Source organism: Quercus robur, chromosome 9 (genome assembly GCF_932294415.1).
Source record: "Quercus robur chromosome 9, dhQueRobu3.1, whole genome shotgun sequence".
Lineage (NCBI taxonomy): Eukaryota > Viridiplantae > Streptophyta > Magnoliopsida > Fagales > Fagaceae > Quercus > Quercus robur.
The window spans coordinates 45,205,594-45,224,692 of record NC_065542.1 but is presented as its reverse complement, the minus strand read 5'-3'; the positions used below and the strand labels follow the sequence as shown (position 1 = coordinate 45,224,692).

Below are 19,099 nucleotides of genomic sequence, written 5' to 3'. Positions count from 1 at the left end.
ACTTTGATTTAAAAGGTAACCGACTTTCTCCGGTTTCCGCAACCGTAATCATTTGTTACTTCGATTACTTCATCCACAAATCTTTTTTTATTATTTCAATAGTGGTACGCTTTAAAAAAAAGTCAAGGTATGATTGCATTCTAGAAGCGGTAGCTTCCCACCTCCTTCATCCCTACTGCCTCCTTTGGTGAGAAGCTCCCTTCCCTTTTCTAAAATGCCTAATAGGTCTGCCTTAGCAAATGTACAAAGTGGAGCTGCCCGCTATTTAGCTGACCCTCTTCTTCCTATTCGGGTTGGGTTGACCCAGAAGTTAAGTAAGAAGGAATGGAACCACTGGAGAGTCATTTGCAATTCACACTTGGGCAAAGACGACTGACTTTGGAAGCGGAACACAAATCGATTTCTGCTATTCCGGGTTCTTATTAAGCGTAGCGAAATCAAGGTTTATGATAAAGTCAACGAAGTTTCTATGGTGTTCTACTTTTGCGTAGTCTCGGCCCATAGTGGAAGGCTCCGCACCCAAGCCTCGTTAGACTCAGCAAAAGTTTAAGGTGTGAGTAAAGAGAATAGAAGAGATGAAGTCTGTCCCTTAGCCTAGTCGATATCTACAGCTAACGCAACTCCGTACTAACGCCTTACTACTACTTAATTAATTCATTAACGGCTAAGCGATTTTATAACCTGAACTTTTCTTAACCAGTTGACCTTATTTTGTAACCTTAACGTACTTTTTTTCTTACTTTAGCATAAGCCTTCGCTACTTCAAACAGGCACTTTGCCCCCTATATATATATATATATATATATATATATATATATATTTTTTTTTTTTAATTAGAAAGAGCGAAGCCTTACTTATTCTGTTTAGGGGGCCTGAAAGACAAAGAAAGGGGGGCGTGGTTGGTGTGTCACTGGGTCAGTGGAACTCGCAGTTTAGTTCAATTGGACATGTAGGTTATATTCGTACTGGTTTCTCATGTGGAACCACAGAAGGAATTCAATCACTACTAATTGGTATCTTTATTTACATGGGTAATTGTTTAGAGGGGTAAATATGCACTCTCATAGTTTAGGAGAGCAAGTGTTACATGGGTAATATTCTAGGGGATTAAGTATAAAAAAAAAAAAAAAAAAGTATAGTTTAGGGGAGTAAGATGTAATTTCTCCAATATTACCCAATGAAAACTTAAATACAATATATATAAAGCTAATTGAGAATCATGTATGGCTTCAAGCAAGCTACTAAGATTACAAGCCTCAATTCAAATTTCAAATTGTAAAGCTTTTGAACAAGATTATCTGAAGTTGATTAACTTTGTACTAATACATTTTAAATAAGACTTTCTATACATATCACCCTTGGAATGTCAGTGTCAAATTCAATGTTGTTAAAAGCATGCTTAGGTATGGGATTATCCACCAGAACCTGAAACTTGATCCACCCAATACAAACCATCTAATTCGTACTAGAAAACCAATCAACCCGACATCAGTGACGATCAGTGGCGGATCTCAGCCTCTAGCAATCGAGACTAGAGGGTTGGTGGACAAGTCTTCTCTTCAAAATCTAATTCCAGCCAACCCGACCAACCAATACATCAAAAACAGGTTGATTTTTGTAGGTAAGAGGAATTTTTAGTCATTTGTTGCCAAATATGTCAAGATCCAATGAGATCTCGTCGACATCCTTCGAGATCTCTTCAAGATCCGACTAGTTCTCTTTGAGATCTTGCTAAATCCAACCATATGTCAACAGAATCTGGTAGATTTTGGCAAATTTCGGCCACTTTCGCCATGTTTCAACCATATCCTTCTTCCCTGAGTCCAACGGACTACCAGCCGACGCCAACTGAGGTCTGACTTGCCCAAACCAACTCATCTTACTGGTCGGCGATGGGTCTAGATTTTGGAGACCCAAAGTGGTTGGGTCAGTTCCTGGTTGGGCACAAACCCAACCCGTGGACAACCCTATTAGGTAGGCTTAAAGCTCAAAGTTCAGGACCCCAAGGTCTGAGCACTTTGCTTGGCAAAAAAAAAGACTCAATTCATGAAGCGCTCTTTAGGCACACTTTTTTGGCCGTTTTTGAAGAAGAACAAAGCCCATCTACGCATGTTTTTTATTTTATTGCTAAAAAAGATATAATCATCAAAATTAATTGCTTCATCTTGGAAAAAGGTTGACACGAGCCAACGATTTACCATATAACCACTATTCTTAAGGTGTTGTATTACACAAACAATTTTTTTTAGTTATATGTCAAAAGATACAAATAAGATTAATTTATATTTCTCATACTTTTTGGTCTATGATTTTTAAACGTATGTTGATTGAATCAACTCCATTACATATTAGTAAGATCACTGGCCAAGAGCCTGGTTTAGTGGCATTCCTGCTCTCCTTTATGAGGATAACTAGGGTTCAAATCCCCCTCCCTATTATTGTAAATATCAAATAATATAAATAAATATATATATATATATATATATATAGACGCACACACTAGTAACATCACCGATTCCAGCCACATGACAAGTAGAAGATAACCCACCGCTTTCTTAGCATGTTAAAATTCCTTAAGCTACAATCGTATTTACAATTAGAGAGATGCTACATCTACAACATTTTTACAACAAATCATAGGTGGTTAGTTATTATTGGTTCAAATTTGAAACTAATACTAAGATTACTTTTTTGCCCTAACAATAACAACCAGTAACAACCTGTCACTTAGTATTTGTTGTAAAAATGTTGTAGACATATCATTTCTCTTACAATTAAGTTAGAAATAGTTTTGTGACCAAATGAAAGGAGGAATAAAAGAGAAATAAGAACAAAAAAAAAGGGAAGGGAGGGGGGAGTATGCATAAAAAAGTAAAAAGAACAAAGCTTTTCAAATTCAAATTAAAAATCATAAACAAAAAATGAAGAATAGGCCACAACCTGGTTCATTATCCTACAAGAGTCATGTTTTCCTCAGGAATGTAATTTGATCCAGTGCAATTCACACCACGAGCACCATCACACTGTAAAACCCTAAGCTTCCCTTCCTGTAGTCAAAAGTAAAATTGCAATTTAAATAATATATACACTCATAATAACCAAGATTTCTCTGAAAGTACGCAAGTGCACCTTTGTTCCATAAACAAGACCTCCTCCAGCAAATGGATGAAAGCAAGCAACATTGACCTCATCCTCTGCACTTGGAAGCACTCCCACAAGTTCCATATCTGAAACTCTGTAAACCTGAATGACAAAAACAAAATGTAGAGAACCTGAATCTAACAGAGAAATTTCCAGCATAGTAAAGAAGCAATTGAAAAGAAAATTCATGATAGGAAACTATTTAAGTTTCTAACAAAAACCATGAAAAGAAAATGCTGTTACCTCCAGAATAGTGTAAATAGGTAATGTTGTTTCCCCATCAATGACAATACTTTTAAGAAGAGAACCATGACGTCGACCATAGGCAAGTAATATGTGCTCAGATGTAGGTGAGAACTGCAAATACAACAAATGCACATGTTCAGCTCACAATAATATGAAGTTTTTTGGTTGTAACAAACAAATTTACCTCTGGGATCTTAGGCAACAATGCAAACAGAACACTGAAGTATCAACACTTCAATCAATTAAATAAACCAAATGAACATTCACAAAGTATATACTGTAATTTGGGTAACAGTATATAAACTGTCAAATTTCAAAGGTGGGGTTGTTTTTACACAATATGCAAAATCCTACACAAATTTTGAGCATCTTCAGTTAAATCCATTTATAAAATTCATTAAGTAGGCTTGTCAAATTCTATGAAACAATCACTTCATATGGGAAATTGCATTACTCATACTTACAAGTGTTCAAAGTTAAGATAAAGAAGCCCAGGGAAAAGCAGTATACAAAAGACCTATGTCCACTAACATTCAGAATGAGTAACAAAAGCATTTTGACCTTATTACAAACTTTACGCCATTCCAGAAACAAGAGGGCCAAAGACCTCCATATTATAATATATAGGTCACAGTTGTAATGAGCAATGTCTTAACCCAGAACTGTAAAGTTGGACTGCTTAGATTGTTGGCCATTCTCATTGACCAGTCTTGATTTAGTTCTGGCCAAACTACATTAAACAGTTTGAATCACCATTCAAACTGGTGGATTATTAAACTGCAGAGACATCTTGCATCCTGCAGTTCCTTTTGAAGCAAGGTTAACACAAAAGCGTCAATGTACATGGTGCAAAAACTTAAACTAGTATCCTATATGTGAACAACTCATGCATAAAATTTGAACTGGAGCACTGGTGAAATCACTGGCACATCATTGAGGTCTCACAAAGTTTCCTTTTTTCCTATTATGCATACACTTTTTAAAAAAAAGTAAGCTTTTTAAGTAAAAATTAATACATTTTTTGAATAATGGACCAATCACAATTGCCTAAATGGTTGGAATGGTCCCAAAAACAGCAAGACTATCCTTTGAGACCATGGGTCTCAACGTTCGCGACCCAGTTGTTTTATGGATCAATGAAGAATTGTGGTTTTAAAAGATTGAAATATGAGAACTTGACACAAATTTTCAGCCAATAGTACAACTGACCTGGATAGAAGTCAAACAATGAGCAGCTCTAATGGCTCTTGATACAAGCACTAAACCAAAGCTGCAAAAGTAAAATAGAAAAGGTAAATTATAGGTGACATACCAATATAAAAATTTAACAGGAAAAAAAAATAACAGAAGGAAACTGTTGAATGCATGACAAGAGTTGATGATGGGAATGAAGCCTTACGTTGCCTTCTCAAGAGAATAAATCCGAAGCTCATATATAACTTGGTGAGCTGAGACTGGATGTCGTGTTGGGGATGTTCCAGCTCCAGGATCTTGATGGATTAGAGTCTGATATCCTGGATCAGCCTCCATGTGAGGAAGCATGCATGCAACACAGGCAGCTAAAAATCTCCCACAAGGAGAAAAATGGGCACCCATTTCACTGCAAATACAAATGCGGCCCAAAAAATTGTTAAATGCAATACCCTGTTTAAAATTCAATAAGCTGAGCTTCATGTCTGATAAAAAAGTAAAAATGACATCACTCCTAATAAAGAATATTGCAGGTCCATACAAATGGTGGCCTTTGTAACCTAAAGAAAAAAGATTATGCTAAAAGAAAATGCAATAAACATTTGAAAATTGAAAGCCATCCCACTGCAACCCTTTTTTTTTGGTTTGGTAAGTTACACACACATTCAATGGGTCTTGAACCCATGACCTCACCCATGCCATGGCACTAATACCCACTGCAATACTAAAGCACCATAACAGTTGTATCTCAATATTTAAATTTCCTGCTTACCTACAGAGGACGGCATGGGGTATGGTTAAGCAACATCTTTCAGCATTAAGTAGGGCAAAAGGATTTTCAACATCATGTGGCCATACTCTTAGCTTCACAGTGCAAGGTAGCTCTGCAGTAGCTACAGCAGCCAGTGAGGTGGTGATTTCTGACTGGATTCTACTGATAATGGGTTGAGTATCAACCCAATCACTTGGGGCATTAACCTGAGCAGCACCCTCCACAGAATCAGATACAGACAGGTGGGAGTTTGAAAAGCGATTTTGCAAGCTAGATCTTCCAGAAATGCCAGACAGGCTGATGCCGCCTGGCATTGTCATGTTATGAGTAGACAGATGAGATGCTAAGATGGAAGAATTTATATATTGAGCTGATGGCTCACGACTACTGCCATCACCATTAAGAGGCAGCACTGAAGGAACATCAGCTTGGCTTTGACCCATTAACCATCCTTGCAAGAACGGTAGCTCCCAACTACTTGGATCTCTCTCAGGTAAGAATTGATGGTGTCCAATCTCAGCAAGATCCAGGCGGTTTGGAATATACACAGGTACTCCACGAATCGCAGTATTGACACCACCAGTAGTATCTAAGTTAGTAGAGCTTCCCTGCTGGCTTCTCCCAATGGGCTGTATTTCATCAGTTTCCATAGCATCCACTGTGGTGTCAAAAACAGCATTTCCTGTTCCACTAGGTAAATGATTATCAGCAACATCTTCTATTCCACCGTGTGAGCCAGTAGGAATAGTACGAAATGCCTCTGTTGGAGAAACCATAATATTATAATTTTGCTGCACTTCATTTGCATCCACTTGAAACTGCATTGATGGAGAAGGCTCGACTTGCATGCTAGTCGAACCATCTATGGCAAATGAAGGCACAAACAAGAAAGGTAAGGATACGAGAGGTAGTTCAGCAGTCAAACTAACACATTCACTGGAATAAGCATTTGCCACAAAAACAGCTGGAGGAGGATATCGCAAGTATCCCAAAGATGTTGCATGCGTCATCGAGGAATCTGAAGAGTCAAGATCATTGACCTGCATATCAGTCCAAGAATGTAATATATATTATAGAAAAATAGAATAATCAATTGAATATTTTTGGATAATTCACCTCAGCAGTTAATAGAAATGGAGCAGCATGAGGGTGAAAATGCACTGCTCGAAGTGAACGCCTTGTCTTTAATATAAAGTTTGGGTGTGAAGCTTCTCCTCTCTTGTTGTACTGCCATATGTATAACTGAACAGAATTTGATTTGTCAGCAACAATAGATCTACCAAATCATGGCTTGCGAACTTAAATATGAAAAAAAGTTAGGATCAAAAGAAAAACCTTTAAGCATGATAGAACTACAGAAAAGTTGTAAGACAAAAATCAATACCTTGTGTCCTGATGCAACAGCAAGGATATCCCCTTTAGCGTGGAAAGCAATGGATGCAATAGGGCGATCTGTTACAAGAAAAGTAGCAATAAGATCCACAATTAGTAATATAAGCTTAAAGAATATTATTAACTGAAAACTGCAGCCACTATTGCAGAAGGTATCTGAAGGAGAGAGTCAGTAAAATTTACAAAAATCCCGTGATCCTATACACTCTGATGTGCTTGCATCCCATAATCGAACTTCATAATCCAAGCTCCCACTCGCAATTATTTCTGGATGCAAAGGATGGAACCTAACCTGTAAAAGCGCCATTAGTACTTTGATACAAAGACTGAACTTTAAAGATTGTTTATCATACACATGACAAAAAAGATTCAAAATCACATCTGGTTGACAAGTTAGAATGCATTATTATTGAGGAATAATGAACAGAAAGGAAAGGGAGGAGGAGGGGGACAGAAATGCAAACATAAGCCAAACCAACAACTGAAATCCTACAGTATTGTGACATATGGAGACAGAAAATCCAAGCAAAACAATAGAAAAAGGAAGTGGCTGCTGACAAGATATAGATTTTTAGGGTTAATACACGTGTCAAATAGAAAGTATCCAGTTAAGCAAAGAAACCATTGGAAACATAAAATTTGAACTTTTACTCAGCAGATATAAATGACCAAAAAGAGTGACGAATAAAACAAGTAACAAAAAGAATTGACATATCTTGAAAACATGCAGCCTCACAAAAACGATTCACAACCCTCTTTCTTCCTGAAATCCTACTTTGTTATTCAAGCAGTCACTCCTATCCCCAGGAGTTTCAGGCTGAAAACATAGTAATTGTCAAAACAATTAACCAATCAAAGATGTATAGGTACACAAAAATATTAGCCAATTTAACAGAACATATTTCAAGTGGTTTGAACTATTGGGAAATACACTATAATACATCCTCATGAGTTACTGAAAAAAACTATCTTCACTCGTTACAATTGCCTAGCAAAATGTACACCAGCAACTAAAACTGAGCAATCAATTTGAGATATTTTTAATAAATTTTTATGATATTTTTCCAACAGCAAGTTACTGATTTTGCTTTGATCATTGCTTTCCAGGCTCATCATGTCATATTGCCAAGGCTGGAGTCTGAATCTATTAGTTAATGGAGCTGGTCCCATAACATGTCTAAACAAGATATAAAGTTCATGCTAAAAGTTGCGACACTTTTAATGAAGTAGAAAGAATCTGATTGTGGAGATGTCCATACTACTCATATTTCTGTTGAAATCAATGATCATGATGTACAATAAAGCATCAAAATGATAGAGCCAATATTTTTAAGTCTCACTTCATTTTTTATAAGTAATAATTTCATCAGATAAAGGAGATAATTCAAATACATAGGGAGTTTTTATTATTGTATTAAAGCTACACTTAAATTATTACAATCTAAACTTCATAAGATCAAAGTAAATAAATAAAGCAATCATCCATTCATACCATGATCTAAAAATAACGACTTAATATGTCAAGGATGTTCTACGCCATCAAAATTCCTATATTTTCCTTCTTTTTTATGGTAAGTTACACAACCCCATGATCTCACCCTTGCTCTCACAAGGTAAAGAAGAGCTATTTGAGAAAAAGTTTATTGGAAAATCCCATTATTTTTATCTCAAAATCATCCATATTACACATAATGGAATAGCATTCCAAATATTAGCACCCTTGTGCCACCTAAATTCCCTTGCCAATATGCAAGCAGCTGAATCAAGTTATTCATCATTACCTGTAAGACCCAAACAAGGAAACCAATGTAGTTTAAATTGTACCATACTAGTCAGTACAACCAAAAATTATTGTATCAGTTACCAAACCAGTACAAATAACCCCCTCAAAGAATACCAGTCCAATTACCGAATTGCCTCAGTTTGTTTCGGCCATTTCAGTGGATTTCAGCAATTTCAGCCAGTATATTGGTTTCAGACCGGTATAAGGTAATAAGGTTAAAAAAAATTAAAATAAAAAAACTCGTCACCAAATTTACTCATCTTCTTCAGTTCTTCGTCACTACCATTAGTCTCTTTCCTTTCCACCTCCTCCTTGTTCTTCTTCAATTTCATAATAATGGCTCAAAGAATTCTCCAGACTTTGGTTCTTTGAATTTCCTTGCTTGTCTAGCAGAGCCAAGGAAGAAGCAAAGCTTTTTTCAGTGAAACATGGTCGAAGCACAAGACGATTGCCACCTTTGATTTGTGCTTTGGAACTTTCTAGAACCATAGGTCTGAGTGTACAGAAGAGAACCAAGTTTCTGTGACGTTCTTGTTCTATGCCAGAAAGAAAAGATAAGATCAACAGATCAGCACCTTTTGTTGTTTTTTCTAACACTACCTGGCTGTCATGAACTAGCACACAGCATAAATTCACCTGAAACTAGTACTTGAACCTTTTTATGAATAAGTACTGACATGCTATTTGCCTTTTGTTCTCACAAACTATTAAAATATTCATAGCTTTACTAAATTACTTCTTACATTGCTCTTTATTACATCATTATCTTTTGATGAATCAATTGAAATTTTTTTTTTTCCCAAAGAAATGTTAGCTTTTTATATATATAAAATCTGGAAATGGTACACTGGTACAGTATTAACAACATTGGGGAAAACACAACCACCATATCTCTCCTGCCCTTAAACAATGGAGTAAAACATGATAAACTGACTTTACTACTGCACAAACCACACCAATATATCATCAATATATTCCTCCAAAGAACCTCAAACTTTTGAGGCACCTTACCAACCCCAATAAGCTCTTCTCAAGGCAAAAAACAAACCCCCAACTTTCCAAACCAAACTTTCAATAGATTTTAATTTTATCTTCTCCTCCTGTAGGAAAATTGATAATCCAAAATTTCAAAATAATAGCCACAAATTCAAATTCTCAATCTGAAAGGCATTTGCAAATTCAAGGATTTCAATGGCTGAGCCACCTAGATATGAATCAACTAAATCATCCTTGTTCGCAGCAAAAAGAAACAAAGCAGGGAACTAAAGAAGACTCACCAAACTATAATCATGCCAAACACAGCCTCAGGCCATCACCAATAACAAACTTAACCTGTCCAAAAAAATAAATCCAACATCCTCTAAACTTCAACAAAATCACCTTAAATGGCCTTCTAACCACAACAGATGTCCACCCACTCTATACTTCCCTATACTTAACTCTACTAGCACACCTCAACAGTTAATCCCGCTCATTTTTTAATTGCCATAACCATTTTCCTAATAGAGTTTGGTTAAAAGTTCTTAACATTTTTTTGATAGGTAATAAAGATTATATTCAAAAACACTACCTTATGCAAAAAAAACATAAGGCAGAGAGAAAAATACAAAGGGAAAAGAAAGAGTGAAAAGAAAAAGAAAAGGAATGATACTAAGAACAAAGGAGGGAGCTAAGGAACATAGGGAGAGAATCACTAGAGGTGAGCGCCCACGCCCTAGACCAATCAAACAAAGTGTCACTGAAAGAGGCCAATAGCTGGTCATCCGAGCAATCCATGTCTTCAAACGTCCTCCTATTTCACTCCCTCCAGAGACACCACATCAAGCATAATGGAGCTAAATTCCAAATGCTAGACGAATGCTTTCCAAGCCAATTCCACTAACCAAAAAAGAGTATCCGCAATCGATCTTGGCAAGACCCAAGAGAACCCAAAGGATCTAAACACCAAAGACCACAACCGATAAGCCTTTTCACAATGTAGTAACAAATGATCCACCGTCTCCCCATTACTGCGGCACATGATACACCAGTCGACAAAATCCAACCTTCTACCCCTCAAATTATCACCTGTAAAAATCCTATCCCATACAGCAGTCCACACAAAGAAGGAAACACACTGAGGAGCCTTAACCTTCCAAACACCTTTCCAAGGAAAAATAATGGGCAGGGGGCTTCTTAACTTATTGTAGAACGATCGAATATCGAAGACCCCATTCTTTGTCAACTTCCATCGCATACGATCTCCGTTCTCAGTGGGAGGAAGATTTGAGCCCAAGGTACGGAGAAAATCATCCACACCACCCATTTCCCAATCATTTGGTCTCTGAGAAAAATGAACATCCCAGCTTCTCCGCTCCTCTATCCCCAACTATTCAAGAGAAGAGGCCACCAATGCCCCTTTATCGGAAACCATCCCATACACAATTGGAAAAATCAATTGAAGAGGAGAATCCCCGCACCATAGATCTGTCCAAAGCTTCACTCTATCCCCCACCCCTACCTCAACATAAGAGACCTTAATCCTTTCTAGTTCAATGGAGAACACACCACCCCAGTTCACCAAATGAAATTTTGAATCTTTGATCCATCTCCCATCCTGACTCACAAAAAATCTTTCTCAAGTTTTTCAAGTGTATTAGCAACATAAATACAGGTGGTAAAAGAGAAAGGAAATATGCAATTAAATTCCTTCCTTATTTGATGTTATTCAGGAGTCCTATCTAAAGGCCACAGAGAAAACATTATTGGAATGTATCCCTGTTTAATACAATTTTTGTTGCACTTTTTTCAATGTCTTGGTGCTAATTCTAGGCAACCCTAGTGAAAATTCCTAGATTTTCCCTCTTGGTACTAATTCCAAGCAAGTAGCAACCCTAGGTTCTAATTCCAAGCAACCTAGGTGTTGATTCCATTTACCTATTTCTCTTGCAGTTCTATTTGTTTCCTGCAATTTTCTTGAGAATTTTGTGCTGCACCAGGTTATCTACTTGTACCAACTCACATTTACTCAGCTCTTAAGCCCAACAATACCTCGAAAGAAAGGAATGGACATCAACTATATTCGCGTTTTTTAGATTGAAATATTAAATTCAACAATGTTAGCATGGTTTTTAGAAGAAAAGGTGAAAGCCTGTCAATTTGACCATTCATGAAGAGTGTCTTTTACCTTCCAATTAGTGAACATGTGCAATAACACTTTTAATCTATCATATGTTACTTAGGTCTCCATCTTACTTCACTACCTAATATTAATTAAGGAAAGTTCTAATTTTCAAATACATATATAATCAATCCTAAGCAATAATTGAACTGTCTTTGCCAGAACCTTCATCAGGTATATATAAGCACACAGAAATCCACCCCTAACAGCTCCCCCACCGTAAATTAAAATTGGGTAGCTTATATCCATGACCTCAAACTTAAGGCCACCTCATAATTAGACCTCAAACTTAAGGCCTCCTTGTAAGTACACTGGTTAAGCACATTAGCCATAAGGTGACTTGACTTCCAACCATCAGCCACCTTTTAACGAGACAGAAACACAAATTCCAGGAGAAAAATACTTGTCATAATGTTTCACAGAAGAAATCAAATAACCTGGATAACAAATCCCTTTATCCAGTGCCAAATAACCTGGATAAAGCCTCATCCAGTTGTGCTGCATTTTCAATAAACTTCTTCATAAGATATCAACTTCCTCAGTGAGAGTTTCATCGACAATAATGCACAAATTAAATTTAAAGAAACTATTTTCAGGATGAGAAAAGATCAAGTAACATAATATAAATAAAGCATACTTTTGTATGAAGCAAGTTGACTGCCTTACCACCCAAGGAGTCCTCCTATGACCGCTTAAGACCTTTAAGCAACGTCCAGTTTGACAATCAATTATCTTTACAGTATGGTCACCACTGCAAGAATCAAAACAGAGGGAAGTTCAATAACAAAGGGAGGCCTGAAATGGAATCAGGAAACAACTAGTGACAACTTACTGTGTAGAAGCAAGTGTTCTTCCATCAGGACTGAATGCTGCTGCAATAGTTGACCTTGGAGGAGGCACCAATGAGCAGTACTTAGCGGATAAATGGCGCAATGTCTCTGCCTCAACCCTTAAAAATATCAAAAAAGAGCTTCAGAAACAAAGATGGCTCCTCTGGATAGGATAAATGGCGTAATGCTCATTCACGAATTGTGTGCTTCCATTTCACAAGAATAAATTAAAATAGAGAGATAAAGAGTGAATTGGTTGTGTACCATGAAAGAAGACCACATCTTGCATCTCTGGTTGCTTCAGTTTTGGGCCCAGGTTTAGAAGCTTCTCCCCACCGCCTTTTTGGCACATGCTTTGTTCTAGGAGAGATCTCCCTCAGCGCTATCAAATGGAAAACATTTCTACCACTGAAAATATGGAAATGCCACTGTATCAGAGATGCATCGTATGAACATAAAGTCATGAAACTTCAACAAAACTAGTCTACTAAAGCTTATTATCTGTTGAATCAAGCCTTCCAAAAGCACTGCCATATGTCATTGAGATAATTGCATTATTGATACAAAATAAAATCACTCATGCACTGTAATCCAACACACCCACCCCTCCAAACCACATCCACCACCAAAGACCAAACATAGAACATAAAAACCTATACAAGCAAAATAATTAAAAATTCTAAAGTACAGGAGAATTGGTTGAAATTTCCTTCTTCCACTTCTTTTCTTGATTACTTTAAATTCTATCTTCTGTAAACATTAGTCCTTGTTAGCTCTTTACATCTTTACAGGTTCAAGCCTTTTGTATACTTTCCTTGTACTTGGGTTGTGCCCATTTGTTTTTCTTAATAAATTATTACCTTCTGAAGAAGAAAATCAATTAAATATTTGGGAATTCCAAGAAAAAAAAATTAAAAAGTTTGGTTACAAATTTGGTTATAGTCAATGGCTATAACTCTCACTAAAAACATTAACATGGCTACATATTTTGAAAATCTAACATTTGGATTATATGCTATTTATGTTCTTATCAATCATGTCAAATTTTATGTCAATTGGATATTATTTACTATACGATCTATAGACTTATTTGTTATGCATAATTTTAGCCTACAAGAGCTTAAAATTTAAACATTTGATTGATAATATAGCTATTGATTTTTTATTTTTTGGAAATTTTGCAAGCATAGAGGATGTTAAAAAAAAAAAAAAAAAAAATGTAATCTAATGGTGGATTTGTCAAAATTCACATTTAATAAAAAGATATTAAGTGGAGTTGTAGTCATGGGCTACAACCAAGTTTGTAACCAAACTTTGTCCCAAAAAAAAAAAAATACTCTATGAGTTAGATTAGTTTACAAAAAAGCTAGCCAAAGTGAAAGTTCCCAAAGTTTTTTTTTATAAGTAATGAATCTTTATTAAAACAAAGAAATACTGCACATTCACGATGATGAGCACAAAGGCTCTCAAGCAATTACAAATTTCAACCATCAAATCTAAGAGAAGAATGAAACTCAAATATGTTTGCTCAATGAGTAAAACCCCAAACCCGAGACCACTAAAACAAGGTGTAAAGCATTAATGATTTCAATTTATCCAAGCTTTTCAATGTCCAAAATGGTGCAAGAGGTTCCTTCCACACTAACCACAAAGTAAAACCACTTCAAATCTTAACAAGTATGTCAATATTTAGCGTCTCACAATCAGCAAGAGCAACATATAACCAAAAACTTCAGCAATAATTGATACTCAAAAATTCATACACTCCCACCAAAAACCTTCTAGCTCAACTAGCACCTCCTAGTGTTTCCAACATAACGGGTTCAAATCCCTCTCTCCAACTATTGAATTATCAACAAAAAAAAAAAAAAAAAATCATACACTCCCTCCATCTCAAATTTTTTTTTGTCCACCTTAAGAATCTCAACATTTTAAAGGTGACTTGCAATAAAAAGTTACCAGTTCACAACATTAAACTCCATAATTTGAACTCAAATAAACCAAATAAAAAAATGGGTATTGACTTCTCAAATAAAGAAAATGGTAAGTTAGGAAAGTTACTAAAATAATGTCTAATGTTAACAATTCTTTTAGGAAACCCCAAAATGGAATAATAACCAAACAATATACAAGCATAATTGGGTATTACTACAATTTACAAGCATCACATAAATGCAAATCCAACACTCTCGAGTACACCTACATGAGCTAGAGATTTCAGCTCCTGGGGCCGAGTTTTCTTAAATCTATAAACAATCAGAACAATTTCCATTGAAAATTCTAAGTTCCAAGTTCCAACTAAAATAGTAAACACAAAGGGAATATAAATTCAAATAAGGAAAAGTTGTGACCTGTGGTGGTGGTGGTGGAAATGATTGGAAGGCGAGGATGAGAGATGGGTCTGATCGTGCGGCCCAGATAGACCCACCATTTCTTCTGTTATGCTAGAGAAGACTTTTCTTTTGAGAGATTAAACATTTTCTTGTGGAGCAGAGCAGAGCAGAATTGGGTATATTTGAAGAAAGCAAAGTAGATGAAGAATTGGTTGTAGCTGTAGATTTGATTTGAAAATGGGGGCGACAAAACCTATAAAGAGGAGAAGGGTGGCTGAGACCAAATTTGAGAGTCGACGGACATTAACACATGAGTCTAGCTCCAACTCGTTTCTGTTCTTACTAATCTATGTAGTAAAATTAAGGTTACCACTTACCAGCAAAGTCGTCTACATTCATAAATTGCCTGCTTAAAATCAATTTTGATTTTGTATTTTTTATTTTTCACAATAATAATAGCATTTCGTCCCAAATTTTTTTTTTTTTGGGTCTATCTTAGCCTAAAACTCTTTTTTTTTTTTTTTTTATTCTCACTTTTTAGAACATCGTCAGATTATCTATTTTAGACTATATTTCATTAAAATATTATTTTTTTAATTATTTTTCTTTCTTTACATACAATAACTGTCATTCACTTTCTTTCTTTATCTTCGAGACACGTAAAAAAAACTAGATACAAAATAAATAGTATCAAAGTAATTTTACGTGATTAGAGCATTAGCAGTAGCTCAAAGTATTTGAGTTTCAGCTACAATGAGTTGTTATCTATATCATCCTATTGTAGCTCAAAACTCAAAACAAAAAATAATATTTTAATGTAGAGTGTTATAAAAAAAGTATTTTAATGTATTAATAGTTGCGGTTGTTGGTTATTGTGTTAGATATATTATTTTATTATGTTGTTTATATTATTTTAATGTGTTAAATATTAATATAAAACCTTGTAAATTTACACAATTATACACAGATTGATATGAGTCATTTTTAAGCAAAAATGTGTAAATTTTATACCCTTTTTCTATTTATGTGTATTGACTCTCTTTTTTTTGTTAGAAGGAAAAGTTTGAACTTTTATGAACATAAGCCTTCTAAATTAGCTTGAAAAACAGCATGAAACTATGGTAGAACATCTTCCACCCACACTAAAAAGTCCAGAATGCCAATAGCATATCTAGTTAGACTATGAGTAACAAAGTTATCATCTCTCTTAGTATGAGAGTAGAGTAATTGTTCAAATTTTTGTGCCTCAAACTTCGCATCTTCAATCAAATAAACCAAACGAAGCCAATGAGTAAGGGTCATCAATGGGCCAGGTCGGGCTGGCCCGGCCCATTTTTACTTGGCCCAAGAGCACAATGGGCTGGGCATAATGGGCTATTAACTAGTTAATAGGCCGGATCGGGTTTGGCCGAAAGAGAAAACCCCAACCCAACGACCTTGCCCATGGGCAATGCCCATTTTGTCTAAAACAGGCTAGGCTACTAGGTTGGGCCTAATGGGATATCAATGGGATTGTGTTAGCATATTATTTTATCTATATATATATATATATATATATAAAACCGAAGCTTCTGCTGGCACCACAATTTTCCACGTCAGCACAATATTTAAAAAATAAAAAATAAAAATAAAAACATTATAACACCTCAAAACCCTAGCAACCTTATCCCTCTCTCAAATTAAGAAATATAAAGTCACAGCTTCTGCAAACTCTCTCTTTCCAAACGTAAATATCAAATTCAACCCCTTTAATTTCTCTTTATGTTTTTGGGGCTTCTATAGAGTTATAGTGAGTTATGCTAATTTTGTTTTGTGTGTGTGTGTGTGTGTGTGTGTGTATAAATGGTCATAATACTCCGGTATTCCAAGAGAAGTTTGTGTTTTCGTTAATTGAAGGCCTTAGAGAGATAAGTGTTGCAGTTTGGAACAGTAATACAAAAGACGATTTCATTGGCAGCGGAAAGTAATTACTTTGTCTCATATTTTTGTTTTTTGAATTGATTTTGTGTGCTTTTTAGACCCTTTTGGATCAATTTTGTTAATTGAGCGTTTTTTTTTTTTTTTTTTTTTTTTTTTATAGGGTCCAATTGGGGAAGGTTCTTTCAAAGGGTTACGACGACTGCACTTGGTATCTGTATACTAATAGTGGGGGGTAAGTGCTATAAATTACTAACCCTTTTAAGTGTATAATCTGTTTCTAAAATTATCTATAATATTTTGTCCTCCAAAAATTTTATCTCTTTAATTTTAGTATATTGTGTTTCTTAAGCTATAGACAGATTTTCTTTGTTTCTTATTTTCAATAATAAATCATTTTATTGCAATACCGGTAATTGTTTGAGAAATCCAATATGTTCATATCTCTATAGAATAGAGAATAGTAGAAGCCAATTTTATTACAATTACTTAAATTAAGTTGACTTAATTCCGTATAGTTACAAAGTATAGCATGAAAGATAATGAAATTAATTGTTGTAATTTTTATTTTCTTTCCATGTTTTGAATTTCCATGTTTTTATTGTTGATGAGAAATTAAGGCTCAATTGCACAATATGTGTAAATTCTTCAGAAGTCTACTTTAAATAGTAAGTCAATGTGAATCTTACATTTTGGTATTAGTTAGAATTATTTTCAAATGATTGTACCAATAAAAGTGAATATGTATAAATTTTGTTTAACTATCCCGTGCATCGCACGGGTTAGCGACTAGTTATTTTTATAAAGAAAGAATCATTTTTATAAGGGAATAATCAATCTATTTTTTTTAAAGGAAAGAATCAAAGAATTTAATACTTAATTACAATTTTTTTTTATTACAGTCAAATCAATTTAATTTTTTGTTTTGTTGATGGAAACTTATTTATTTATTTTTATTAAGGCTTCAAATAGTTTTTTATTTTTATCTTTAATAAAAAAAATATAAAATCATTAATTCAAATTTGCTAGACTACTAGAAAAATATATATATTTAATAAACTAAGTTTAGCACAATTACTTTAAGTATCTTAGTGGTTGGAAGAGTTCTCTTAAGAAATTTCTCTACAATATCTCAAGATCAATCCTTCATATATCTCCTATATATTTTTGTTATATATTCTAAGTTATTGGATTGGGCAACAAGTTGGACCAATGGGCTGGGATACTGGGCTAGCCCTCCGAGTGCCCATGGGCATAAAAACTAGCCCACGGCCTAATCAAGTGGGCTAGTGGGCTACCCATGGGCCTCAATAACAATGGGCTGGGCCGCCCATTACCCCGATGGGCTACCGGGTTTCTAGGTCGGGTCGTGAGCCATGGGCTATTTGATGACCCTTACCAATGAGAAATCATCACCCATCAAAGCTCTATACACTGTCCATGAATCTCCTTTAAGCACAGCTCTTGAGAAGCCAATGTCCGACGCAAAAGAAAGAGCAAAAGCCCCTACCAATGCTTTGATCTCCTCTCCACTGAAGGCCCTTGGTAGTTTTTTTGAACAAGAATCGATCCCTAGTTGTCTTTAATAACTACAATTATCCCAGCCTTGTAGAAGTTAGGAAAAATTATTCTGTCGTAGTTTATCTTCACAAGCTCCGGCGGTGGTGCTTTCCATCAACAGTTGTGGCGAACTGATGAATGGAACTGAGCTATTGGGGTAATCTGACCAGCCCAAAACTCTACCAATGTCTCTAGCAATTTGGGGTACCTGATGGAGTGCGCATTCTGGTTTATAGAGTCGGCCATTGTTTCGTTGAGACCAAATAACCCAAACTGTGGCAGCAAACAGGTCATGATATTGTCCTTGGCCGATAATCCATGAGAGAGCTTCCTTGAAATTTTGAAATTGGATTGAGCTTCGAAAACCCCATAGCTCCAAGTCAACCCAAGTGATATCAAGTTCCTTACATGACCATAACACATGGTGTGGATTTTCTGAGGTACCAAGGCAATGGTCACACGGTGGGTCTTCAATGATGGTACGTCACACAAAGTTCTCCTTTGTTAGCATGGCATTTTGACAAGCTCAACATAGTAAGTTCTTCATTTTTTGTAGCACATGCAGGGACCATTTCCCTCTCCAAAGATGCTTATCATGGCATGAAGGTTGCTGTGAAGAAAGCAAATCCGATTCCTCCTTTAGAAACTTGTAACCAGACTTGCAATTGTACTTTCCACCATGTGAGTAGGGCCAAATCACTATCCTCAGCAGTAACTCGTGCTAGTGGCATTTTCTTGATGATTTCAGCTTCATCAAGTGCAAATAATATATCA

General features: G+C 35.6%; 1 protein-coding gene across 2 annotated transcripts; it reads right to left on the bottom strand.

Moving 5' to 3' along the window:
• Positions 1 to 2,872: 2,872 nt before the first annotated feature.
• Positions 2,873 to 15,232, bottom strand: LOC126698640 (uncharacterized). 2 transcript variants are annotated; one of them, XM_050396010.1, is made up of 14 exons: positions 14,867 to 15,232; positions 12,780 to 12,923; positions 12,518 to 12,634; positions 12,352 to 12,436; positions 7,518 to 7,559; positions 6,926 to 7,034; positions 6,735 to 6,802; positions 6,467 to 6,592; positions 5,351 to 6,390; positions 4,787 to 4,987; positions 4,597 to 4,657; positions 3,385 to 3,498; positions 3,130 to 3,243; positions 2,873 to 3,047 (listed from the first exon to the last, which is right to left on the bottom strand). In XM_050396010.1, exons 1-14 carry the CDS (start codon positions 14,944 to 14,946, stop codon positions 2,949 to 2,951), a joined length of 2,400 nt encoding a protein of 799 aa, XP_050251967.1. In that variant the 5' UTR covers positions 14,947 to 15,232; the 3' UTR covers positions 2,873 to 2,948. The 2 variants fall into 2 exon arrangements, with proteins under 2 accessions (XP_050251967.1, XP_050251968.1); XM_050396011.1 differs by lacking the exon at positions 7,518 to 7,559 and having other exon boundaries at positions 14,867 to 15,231.
• Between the last annotated feature and the right edge of the window lie 3,867 nt (positions 15,233 to 19,099).